Consider the following 12279-nt stretch of genomic DNA (forward strand, 5'->3'; position numbering starts at 1 on the left):
ATCGAGCCCCACATCGGGCTCCCTGCTCAGCGAGAAGCCCGCTTCTCCCTCTCCCACTCCCCCTGCTTGTGTTCCCTCTCCCGCTGCCCCTCTGTCAAATAAATAAATGAAATCTTAAAAAATAATAATAATAAATAAATAAATAAAATCTTTTAAAATAAATAAATAAATAAAACTCTTGATCGACAGGCCTGATGGAATGCGCGGGGACGCTGTGAACTCACACCACTTCTGGCGCGCGTTTCTCCATTTTCCCTGTGTCTAGCCAGGATTTCCCCCAGGGCACGGAAGTGACCATCATCAGAGGGCCAGGGAAGAGCGCCCCACCAAGGATTTTGCTCAGTGAAATCGAACTACCAGGTGCCTCTTTGAAAATGAGCCTCACGTCCCCCTAGGTGGGCTGTCTCTGCCTGGCTCTGCCGTGTCCCAGCCCACGGCTCGTTCCGGCAGGAGGGGGGGGGGCGCAGACATGGCAGACGGCTAGCCCACACAGCTCTGCAAATGCCATGAGGGGACAGAACCCAGACGAGGGGGTGGGGGCTCGTCTGCAAGAATGCATGGCAGGCGCCCAGTCCCACTGCACCAGCCCCGGAGAAACTGGAGAAGCAAGACCCACGTGCCTGTGGATGGAGGAGGCTGGCTTGCATACCCTCCAGAGAAACGGCCCTTGGAGAAGGACATCGTCTGTCCCATCCAGCCTCCCACACTCAGGAAATCAGGGCACTCAGCAGTCAGGGCTGAAAACATTTTGCATCTCCATCAGACCAGGGGCGCCATGGAAAAAGCATTCAATAGGACTAACAGAGGGGGACAGGAGCCAACGGAGCGCCATGGGTAACAGACAAACGCGCGGAGACTGACTCTCCGTGTTCAAATCCCTCCTCTCCTTCTTCGCACTCGTGAAAGTGCGAGCAGAGGCCTCACCTCGTGTACTCAGCCCCCTCCTTGCAAGACGGCAACAGGCTGGAAGGGGACGGGATGCACTCTGGTTTGTGAGGTGCTCAGAACCATCCCTCGCCCCTCCCCTACAGAGAGTGGGGCAGTGTGCACGGGCCCGTGCAGCTCTCAACAGGCACACGGCTCACCGCGTGGAGGGGCACGTTCCCTGGCCACAGCCCATGCGTGTGGTCACCGCAGCCCAATTGCTCGAGCACATTTTCATTTCAGCCTCCAATGAAAACAGAGTCCGTGTCCCCCAGCTGAAGGCGAGTCATGTCTTCCAAAGGGGACAAAGGTAATGACAAAGACAGGAAGAGTCCCCAAGCCCTGAGAACCAGGGGACAGGGATTTCACAGGGCACAAAAGTAGTGTCGCTTGCAACTCAAACCAACGTGTGGTCCTGATGGCTCTGACCCGAGACCCTTTCCTCACGGGGCTGCATGCCGCTGGGCGGCTGCTCTACTCTTGCGGGATCACAAAGCCAAAACACACCCGAGGGGCCACAGACAGGGCCTCAGAGCTTCCCTAGGGTAAGAACAGAGGACATCACGTGTAACAAGAGCGTATCACGTGTGAGGCTTTGTTCTAGGTGCTCTGGAGACATGGTTCACTGTCCCCAACCATTCATGGCGGCTCTTCATTTCCAGGTGACAGCTAACAACGTCGAGACTCAGAGCGCTAACCCCACATGTCCGGGAGCCACGCCAAGAAAGGAGTAGGCACACGACTGGAACCCAGGTCTGGCTGACCCTGCGTGAGCTTCTTTCGCGACATCATGAACCTGTGCCCCTCATGCCACCAGCAGAGCACAGGCCGCTGGATGATAGAGCTGGCCGCCACCTCCTGGTTGGCCCGAGCACCCCTGGGGCAGGAAGGAAGTAGGTCTCCGGCCCCATCACAGTGCCAGGCACTGGACTATTGGCGGGGGAAGAAGCCGCATCTCTCTGGTGGTGTGAAGCTTCCCCACAGTGTCCCTGGGGCTTCACATGCCAAACTCTTGATCTCCTGGGCCTGGGATGGAGGGCCGTGGAGAAAACAAGGCAGGTGTCGCTGGCCCCACGGGAAGCACACAGAAAGCCACCGGCCCCTGAGACACGGCGCGCTGCTCCTACCTGCGGGATCCCGTACTGGTCGATGACCTGCCAAATATACCAGTCTTCTTTCCGAGAGGTTTTCCGGAACCGGAAGGTGGTGACAAAGGCATACTCATCAGGCAAACCTTGCGGGAACACATCCCTGGAGGGGGACAGAGGCAGAGGATAACAGGCTTAGCAAGGAGAGCAGGGGCTGCAAGGGAGGCCTAGGTGTCCCATGGGTCACTAAGTCCTGCAAATGTTACCTCCCGGGCCTCTCTCAAATCCACCTTCTCTCCTGCCTTTACCGCCCTCTCCTTCAATCAGGGCCTTGACGTGACCCTCTGCAGACCCTTGCTGTGGCCCGTCCATTGGGCTTCAAGTCCAACCCCACGGGGCATGTACGCTTCTGTGTCTCAACCGACCCATCCGACAAAATTGATGACCCATCCCCCACCCCCTGCCCTTCCTGTCTTCACCTCTCCCTGCTGTCTACTTCTCAGTGGGGCCCACACGCTCAGTCTCATCCTGCCTGATCCCCTGCCCTGCACCCCAGGACATCCTCCCATCTTCACACAGAGCCCTGTGTCCCTGCCCAGAGTGGGGGGCCAGCCCCTCATCTGGGGGAGTTCAGTCCCCTGCAGCTCCGCCCAGACTGTCGTGTGCCTGCCTTTCCCCCCCACACTCAAAGTGGAAGCCATTCCTCCCAGGAGTTAGAAAGAAGGTGTTCGGATCCTCACAGTGTAGCCGAGGGCAGCCAGAATCTGAGGGTTAACATGATGCAATCTGGCTGCTAAGTGGCTGGGCAGAGACCTGCACAGAGAGGGACCCTGTCTCCAGAGCGCTTAGCCATCGGCTGGCGGCACCCTCACCCCGAGGCACCTGGCCACAGTGGGGCCACGTCCTGCTGTGGGGGCAGGGACCTGCCTGAGGAACGCGTGGCACTGAGCTCTCCATGGGAGGGGGTGGAAGCCGTCTGGCCAGAAAGCCGGGAAGGGAAGTGAGGAGGCGTGTGGGTTCCTGGTTCCTGACTCGCAGACCCTCTGGGACCCTTGGTTTGGCTGTCGAACCTGTGAGCTAAGACTGGCCCTCCGTTTGTGATTCTCGGTTCACAGATCCAAGCTGGGAGTGGGTCCCTTTGTTCAAAGTCATTCTCGGAACTGGGATAGCACCCAGCTCCCAGGCAGGCACCAGAAGCAGAGTCCGTCCCTCAGTGCTGGGCCCCCGTGGGACTGAGGGACGCCCTCGGTCATTGCCCCCACGGGACGGAGACGTGCCCTCCCCACCTGTCTGCACACAGTGGATACTGCACTTCCTTTCATTTCTCTTATTTCATTAATGAGTCAAACCAGTGGACCGTTTTTGTCCAAACGCACTTTTTTCTTTTATCTTTGAAATAACACACACATACGTATGCACGTTTGACGTATATATACCTGGATAGACAGATGGAGCCATACAGATAGTTAGGTCTGTGTGGCGGAGATCTATAAATCTGCATCTATACTTCTCTCTATTTAGATAAAGAGAGAAACTAAGACTTTTTCTAAGGGCACATGTGTAAGTATAAGCATATGCACATATAGTTTAAGAAAAATGTATTCTAATCAGGAGGAGGAATGGTCATTAACAGAGAATATCTAAAGGAAACCAAAGTGGCCTGATCTAGTCCTTTCCACAAATAATGCATCAGATAACAAGATCACAGTGGGAAACACCAAGGGCGTGGGGCTGGAAGACCTGAGTTTGGGGCCAGCTTCGGCCTCCTATGGAGTGCGTGCGAGAGGGCGGACACGTTATTGTCCCCTTCTGAGTCTCAAATGTCACACTGGATAAATGATGAGAGGAACACCTTGTTCACCTCACTTTACTGTCATGAGAAATAAATTAGACCAGGTGTGTAAAATGCCCACAAGACAGACGTTACACGTGAGGAAAAAAAGTTAATATTGAAAGTGACACCCGTTCCCATTATGAACAAAATTAACCTGTACATTAAAATTACACCTGTCTGTGTACCTGTGCGTACATTTCAAAGCATGAAAAACTACAAGGATACAACTCTTCCTTGAAATGTCAGAGCTCTGTTGGGATTGATTTTGCTTCCAGTGTTTTGCCATTAAAACCAATTTGGAACCATATAGAAATCCCTTCTCGGAAGGACTCCATGTACCCCGAGCCCAGATCCTCTACTGTGGAGAGACAGCAACACTTGACAGATGTCTGGAAAGATGCCTCGCTTAAGGGTCAGCAGCTGGGGATTCTGGTCTCCACTGCTTAGGTGAGAAAGCCAGGCTCAGAGAGAAGGTGACTTCTCCAAACCCCTCTTCCTTGCAGTCACTGTCAAGGGATGTAGGCGCTGTGAGCCGGGGATGACATGAGGATGCAACACAGGCCTGGGGTGGGGCGGGCCCTCAGAGAATGCTCGCTGCATTAGAAAATGCGTGTGTGCAGAACCATGCTCTGTGGCCCGGTGCTCCCAGCCCACCTTTGCCGGGCTCATACCTGACGGAGAATCTTCACTGACTAGGGACGATTGATGCATTCATCCATCCATTCCACAGACACTAACTAACCCCTCCTCGGGGCGGAGCTCATCTTAATGCAGAGACCAGACTAAGCGCGCTCCTAGAGCTGCTCGCGGAGCAGGGAAGACGCCTAAATGACTAGTTACACAATCAGAGTGACGAGCTTCAACTTCGCCACTTGGTTTGGTGCAGGAATACAGGTTGTAAGGGGACAAGATGGGAGAGGGCTGACTTGGTTTTGGAGGTCAGGAGAGGCGTCCTTGAAAACATAATGGTTGAGCTGTACTATAAAGGACAAGCCTGTGTCTCAGGTAGAGAGAACAGCATGAACAAAGGCCCTGTGGTAGGAAGTATGTGCCCAGAAGTTCCCAGAAGAGAGACAAAGGAGGGAGACAAGGAGCCAGGGAATGAGTTTGAGGCCAAAAAGGTAGGACGGGGCCAGATCACACACAGGGCCTCACCAGCCTGTTAGTGTAAGAACACTTGGAAACAATTCAGGAACTTTGAGATGGAGAAGGAGCCATGAAGAAGCAGCACTTCTGTTTCCAGAAGACCTGCCTGCCCGGGGGGAGCAGAATGGAACAATGATTTGGGTACCGTCATCAGCCTTGGCTGGAGAGCCAGCAGGGGTGAGACCCTGGGCAAATCTCTATTTTAATCCTCTCAACAATGGCGCAAGGCAGGAACATTCACCTCTGGTGGAAAACACGGTGTGACTGAGGCACAGGGCATCCAGTAAGTTGTGTAAGGCCAGGCACCCAGTCAACCCCGACGCCAGGACGCCCCTGGCCAAACCAACTCTGAGAGTCTGGGTGGAACTTTGCCCCGTGTAATGCAGTGGTTCGGCCAGAGTTAGGAGCTCTCTCTCTACAACCATAAACGTGTGCTGTTTATTGAACAGATAGAAAACCGCACGCATGAATGATTAATGCCACATCCCTACGGAGAGGGAGTGTAGAAGGGCCAGGGAACTGATACAGACATGGCGACAGATCTGCTAAGACACAGGGCGGCTTCCCAGGGCCACGGATCAGCTGCTTCGTCTTGGGGTGACCTCCCCAGGCACTGAGTAGGTTAGAGCCCCACTTAGGGCTCCGTGTCCAACAGTGGCTGCCCGGCCTCCCTCCCGCCCTTTGCCAGGCGTCCAGGGCAGGTCTGGGAGGAGAAGGGAGCACTCACTCTGTCCTCTGCACCACAGGGAAGGATCCCATCCGGATATAGGAACTCTGCATCCCGTTCTCTCTCCTCCCCAGGATCTCCTTCACACTGAACAAATCCATCAGGTCGAAACCTGTCAAAGAGAAGAGTTGGGGTGAGTGGCGGGAAGGGCACGCCTCGGCAGAGGTGGGGAGAGCGGGCGTGGAGGTAAGCGGAGGGAACTGTTCAGAGCCAATCTAGGCAGGAAACAACAAGGTAAGGACATGTACAGCTTCCATTTCCAGTTCCAGGGAAAATGCAGGAGAAATGCAGACCTGGGTTTTCCAAAGAAATAGAAGGCTGTCCTGACGGTGCGGCCGGGGCAGGGACCCACCCGTGTTCCAGAAACCTCCATGGGCACACTTAGCTGGCTCTGCAGATGGACTGGCCATTGAGGGCTTGCCCTCCTGTGGCCACAGTCCTGCAATTCACGTGAATTTTGCTTGGATTATAGTTTGGCAGCATTTAAGTTTCATGTTTTCAAAGAGTGAAAGGTCAGAGAGAAAACACCTGAATGATATTGCATTCGTTGGCAGGTCCTCGGTCCTGGTTTGTTTTGGCTCTAAGAGAGGACCTCGTGTGCACTGGCAACGTGTGTGATGGGAAAGTCATGACCTTGGCGCTCGGGGCACATCAGCTCAGCACGTGCACGTGTGATGCTGGGCTGGCTACATAACCCGTAGGAGCCTCAGCACTGACCACCTGATAGTAGGGGAAGGGCAGTGATCCCGCCAATCAGTTATCACACCCGCTCCACCACCCCCAGCAGCACATCCTGACCCACATCCCTGCAAAACTGCCTGGACTTGAGTCCCGCAGGCCAGGACACCCGGTTCTAGAAAAGCCCAAACACAGCACTCAACCCGAGGCTGACAGTATGACATACTGGCCCAAACCATGTCCCTTGGGCAATGACAAAGCCCATGTGGGTTCAAGGGAAGCCACCAGTGGGCAAGCATGGGGGGCTCACCCATTTCTGCATCCCTGGGGCTGACATGACTCTTGGCCCCGGCGACGCCTAACCCAGGAGACTTCGGGAAGATTCTTAGGGTCTCTAACCTTCTAAGGTGCTGCCCTGTAGACAAGAGTTGAGCGGGCAGGGCTCATATTATGATGACAAAGACGTCCCACTAAACTTGTTTTAAACTATCATTTATTCATTCAACACATTTTTGAGCGCCTGTCTGCTGCTCCAAGCCCGGTGTTAGAAATAGCAGGGACAGAAAAGGTGTAGCACTGACTGAGAGTTTGAGTGATAGAACTGGACAGGTCTAGGCTGTGCTCCTGACCACAAGGTCCTTGCTGTGTGACCTTAGGCAGGTTGCCTAACATCTCTGAGCACCAGTCTCTTCATCAGTAAAAAGGGGGTTGAGTCTATATCTCCATAGGGTTGTGGTAAAGCTTGAACGATAAGATACAAAGCTCTTCATACAGCATCTAACATACAGGAACCCACAGATTAGTTTTCATATCAGTTATTTTCCTAATGATTACAGCCTCTTCTACCACTAAAGTCTGGCCACAGATGTCCTTTATTCATCTGATGCATGTTTTTGAGAGCCTGCTCCAAGGCAAGCATGTGTGAGCACAGCACTTAAAGCAGGAGGAGGGATGAAATCCTGGTTCTGGGGAACTGGTGCCCTCGTGGGTGACCAAAAATAAGCAAACGTACCTCAGGAAGGTAAGGGGCCATTGCAGGCAGCGAGGCACAGTGAGGCAGGCCTGGACTGGATGCGAACAGAGGCTGTGCCCAGCCCGGAGCAGAGCCTGCCACGGTCTAGGAGGGTTGCACGCATAGCGAGGCTCTGCTGGGCTGGAGCTCTGGGTGACTTTTTGGAGTTCCAAGCCCCTCACCATGCTGAGATCATTTCTTTCTGGAAAATGACTAAGAGTTGTCATTATGTCATTTTAAATAGCAATTCACACCCTGGCTAATTAATGAAATTCATAATATAATGTTAAATGATATTTAGTCCTTAAGAAGAAAACATGAATCTGGAAGCTTCCTTGTAGATGAGAAAAGCACACCTTCAAGCTTTTTCACATGCATTGGGGCGAATGACCCAGCCTCTCCAGAGATGGTGGGGTCCCCCAAGGGGTGGGTGCCCCACATCCCCACCTGGTATCGACCATGTTGTATGGGCCATGGGGGGTTCAGCAGGCTGAGCAGGGCCATGCCCCTTGGTTGACATGCCCCTTTGCTGAGTACACTACTCCATCCCGTCTGCAAAACCAGGCCTGGCCCATAGCACAAACTCAGGCAACTAGACTTCTAGCCAAATCCAGGCTGGCACATGCCCTTTACCCTAGAAAGACTGTATAAAAGAGACAGCACCCAGCTCCTAGAAGGCCAAATACTCCTAGGTCGAGTCCCACTTAGGTCATGAGGGTAGGGCCCCATGGATGGTATCACTGCTCTTATAAAGGAGACCCCAAGACCTCTCTCACACTTCCACCATCTGAGGACAATGAGAAGAAGGTCACTGACAAACCAGAAAGCAGGCCCTCACTAGGCATGAAATCTGCAGGTGCCTTGGTCTTGGACTTCCCAGCCCCCAGAACCGTAAGCGATAAATTTCTGTTGCTTAGTCACTCAATCCATGGTATTTTGTTATAGTGGCCCAAGGGACAAAGACCCTGAGTGACTTTGAAGAAACTGTCTGATTTCTTGAATCTGTTTCCTTAACTGGAAAGGTAGAGGGAATAATCCCAAGGCTGTTGAGACAGTTCAGTGAGGTGAGCCAAGAGAGCACATGCGGGGAAGCCAGCCCCAGGCAGTCGCTTTGTCTCTACCACTAGCCCTTGCTGGGGACCACGAAGGGACCTCCTTGAGCCACGTCCTCTGTGAAACCCCATCACGGGAGGCTCATACCCTGGCCATAGCTCCGCCAGTCCCCCCAGAGCCCCACCACTATCACCTCGTTAGAGAGGACAAGGTGTGTGGCAAGGAGCTGCCAACTCCCCATTCAGGGAGGGGTCCTGGGGAGCCCCCCCCACCCCCAGGTGTGGCAGGCCAGGGGCACCAGATATGGGGAGACATCTGCTATAGAACAAGGACAGAAGCCCTCTCCTTTCAGCTCCCCCTCTGCACTTCTGTTGGCCCGGCCACAGCCCCCTTGAGCAGAGACTGGGCCCTGCAGTTTGAGCATCACCTGGGGACAGAAAGCATCAGGTGCCCCCACAAGCTCTGGGCTCCACACCTCAGAGAGCCCGACAGGCCCAGCTAGGAGCAGCTGGTGGAACCGACTGGGCCCCGTGTGAGACCTTCTCAAGATTCACAGGGCGGCCACACACACTGGGGCCCAGTCCCTGGATGTGGCCTGGCAGCGCTAGGAAGCTCCCGACAGTGGGGGGTGGCTGGGTGCCTGGGAATGGGGAGATTGGCTGAGACGGTCCTAGGGGTTCCAAGGAAGGGACACCAAGCAGTAAAGCGTGTAGAGCCTGTGTGGGCTCGGATTCTGTTTCAGGCAAAGCAGGTTTTGAAGGTGGTCCGTCCCGGGTCCAAAAGCTGGCCCAGCACTGGCCACACACGAGCACGTGGTTGGCATCCTCGTGCCTTCTCCACCAAGGAGCCGGGGATAACAGCCCAATTTGCAGGACTGGGCACATTCGTGCAGGCAGGGCTGCACTTAGCAGGTGCGCTGGTACCTGACCCCTCCAGCAGCCAGGTGCTGGGGGGTCCCTGTGGGCTCTCGCATTTGTGACACTCTCTGACCCTGCTGCCTGCCGGGGGCAGTTCCAGGGGGGAGGGGGTGAGGCTGGAGGGGGCAGGTTGTTGCTCAAGAGAAGCCTCCCCCAGTTAAGGGACGGAGGAGCGTCTCCGTCAGCACCCTGGGCCCCATCCCTGTCCTTAGACTGCAGTTCCACAACACAGGTGCAGCTACCACACCCCTCACAGCTCCCTGGCTCCTCTGTACACAGCGGAGCGTGGCCACCACGGGACCGGCCTGTCCGAGGCCTTGCCCGGACATCCAGCCCTAGAGGCTCCCACGGAGCGGCAGCTCTTACCAAGAAAGCGAGTTCACAATCTGGGGGACACGTGCCCTAGGCCTTCCCCCTGACAGGTGAGCAGTGAGAACAGCAAAGGGGCCCGCCCCTCTACTTCTCAGCTCTGTCCGCTGTCACGAGACTTTGCCACCTTGAGCTCGGTTTCCCTCACACGGTTATACGTGGGAGAATTCCTTTTTTAAGTTTTAAAAAAGCAAACACATGCTCCACTTTCTCGTTCCACTTTTACTGGTTTCAATGAATAAAAACAATGACTGAAAACAAAGACTTAAACACGACAAAACTTTGAACAAGGAGCAATTAACTAGGTGGCAGCAAAGGGCATAGAGAGAAAAGATGAATTGCCTGCAATAAGTAAAAGGCTGGGGAGGAAGATGAAAAACGTCCCCGAGGTAAGCGGGCTCTGATGCCAGGTGCCGTGAGATAAAGAAACAACTGGTTAGCACAGGAATTGCAAGGATGCGCCTCCCAAAATCACGGAGTCAGCCCAAACAGGTGGCATCAGGGGCACCGTTAGCCGTGACCTTGAGTCCACGGCCGCACCCGCTCCACGCCCCTCTCCACTGAGCGCTCTCCCCTGCCCTCTCCCCCGGACAGAGCTTTGCGAGGCTCTCCAGACACGATGCTTCTCCCGGGTCTTTAGTGGGTCTGGCCGAGGCGCACACAGCTTATCCGGGGTCTGCTTCCCTCATCGGAGGGTGAGCAATTTGATCTAATTCATGTTTCCAACCCTAAAGAAGAATGCAGGAGGCGTGATTGTTCTTGTTTGTGGCACCGTTTGTAGAAAGAGGGAAGGAGAGAAGGTAGGATGCCCTGTTGGCTGCTCGGATCCCAATAACGGACAGGACAAAATCCCAGCCCCCCCACAACATTAGTGTCTAGAGAGAAGCAGACGCATATAAAAGCAGTGTTAGCACTGTGCGTGAATGATTAGGAGCGGGGATGGCAGGGCTGGTATAGGAGCACAGGGAGTATCCCCCTCGTCCAGCTGAGGAGCAATCAGGGAGGCCTCTCAGAGGAGGTGAGGCCTGGCCTGGATTTGAAGAATAAAAGGTGGGCAAACAGACAAGGAAGAAAGGGCATCCAAGGTAGTTGGATGTGCACAGGTCACTGGGCTCGGGTCAGCCAGGTTCCTTCTGAGAATCTTGGCTATTCTGGGGTGTCAGGAGCCACGGTCAGGGGAACACTGGCTGGGATTGAGGTGGGCGGGGGCAGATTGGGCTGGGTTCTGTCGGCCACACAGCACAGTCTGAGTGTCCTTCTGCAGGCAACAGGGAACGATGGAAGGGCTTCAGAGCAAGAAAGGAACACAATCCTGTTTGTATTTTGAAGGTCATTCTGGCAGCAGGAAGACAGGACAGGAAGACCGGGGAGGCTGGCCTTGCTAAGGCAGGATGGGACGGGGAGAGGGGAGAGGAGGCCTCGGGCCGGAGTCCACGGGAGAGGTGCAATGGGCATGCCTCAGTGAGTATCTGGACGCAGGAGCCCAGGTAGGAGGAGAGAGAAATACAGAACGTCTGTGGCCATGTTTCAGAGCTGCTCTGAGCCTAGTGCGTTCTTAAGTGCCAAACCGCTAACCTCCCAGAACGTTGTGTAACACCGGCAGTCACTAAGACTCCAGGAGGATGTTCAGTCACGAGCACTGACAGGGACCCGCAGAAACACGAGTGGGATGCACAGTTATGCAAGGGGGGATCCCGAGCTTCGGAGGTCTCAGGAGGCTGGGAGCAGCAGCGCCAGGCTAAGGCCTTTGCCGCCAAAGCCCCTGCTCTCTTCCCTTCCTGGCTGTTTTGGCCTGGGAAGCCCTAAAAACTCCCAAAGTCATTGGAGGGAATGCCTAGAACTGAGGCTTTTGGGAACCCCATTTTTTCCAGAGTCTAAAAGCCATTCCAACTACCCAATTGCATTTACACTGGCAAGTCTGAAACTCTCTCTCCATAATCCCCCTCCAGCTTCCACACGGCCGGGACTTTTCTCTGGGCTGGTGGTAATTGAAGGAGAGGATAGGTCCAGCGGGTTCTCCGTGAGCTCGGTGCCGCACAAACGGGGCATCCGTGCCGCGTGTGATAGATGCCTGCCTGGAGCTGTGATTATTCCCTGGGTGCCTAGGAGTCCGCAAAGGGAGGGGAGGTTCCAGGGCTCCACTGGCTGCAGACAGACACAGCAGATTCCTTTTTTTTTTTTTTTAAGATTTTATTTATTCATTTGACAGAGATAGAGACAGCCAGCGAGAGAGGGAACACAAGCAGGGGGAGTGGGAGAGGAAGAAGCAGGCTCCTAGTGGAGGAGCCTGACGTGGGGCTCGATCCCAGAATGCCGGGATCACGCCCTGAGCCGAAGGCAGGCGCTTAACGACTGAGCCACCCAGGCGCCCCATGACACAGCAGATTCCTAACAGAGGACTCCAGTCACCTTTATCCATCACCAAACAGACTGCCAGCAGGACCCTCCTCATTTGCCAGAGACTAAAGAATTCATTCTCAGCTCTGCACGTGCCCACGTGTGCCCACAACACACACACACACACACACACA

The 12279-nt window shown here is 54.6% G+C and overlaps 1 protein-coding gene across 1 annotated transcript in view; it reads right to left on the reverse strand.

The window, feature by feature from the left end:
- COL22A1 (collagen type XXII alpha 1 chain) overlaps window positions 1-12279 on the reverse strand; it is a 230736-nt gene that overhangs the window by 187159 nt on the left and 31298 nt on the right. The window contains exons 4-5 of the mRNA XM_040625604.1: window positions 5720-5831; window positions 2052-2175 (exon numbers count right to left, since the gene is read on the reverse strand). Of these exons, the coding sequence (XP_040481538.1) occupies window positions 2052-2175; window positions 5720-5831 (236 nt within the window). The remainder of the gene's footprint in view (window positions 1-2051; window positions 2176-5719; window positions 5832-12279) is intronic.

This window comes from Ursus maritimus, unplaced genomic scaffold (genome assembly GCF_017311325.1).
Source record: "Ursus maritimus isolate PB19 unplaced genomic scaffold, ASM1731132v1 scaffold_9, whole genome shotgun sequence".
Taxonomy (NCBI): Eukaryota; Metazoa; Chordata; class Mammalia; order Carnivora; family Ursidae; genus Ursus; species Ursus maritimus.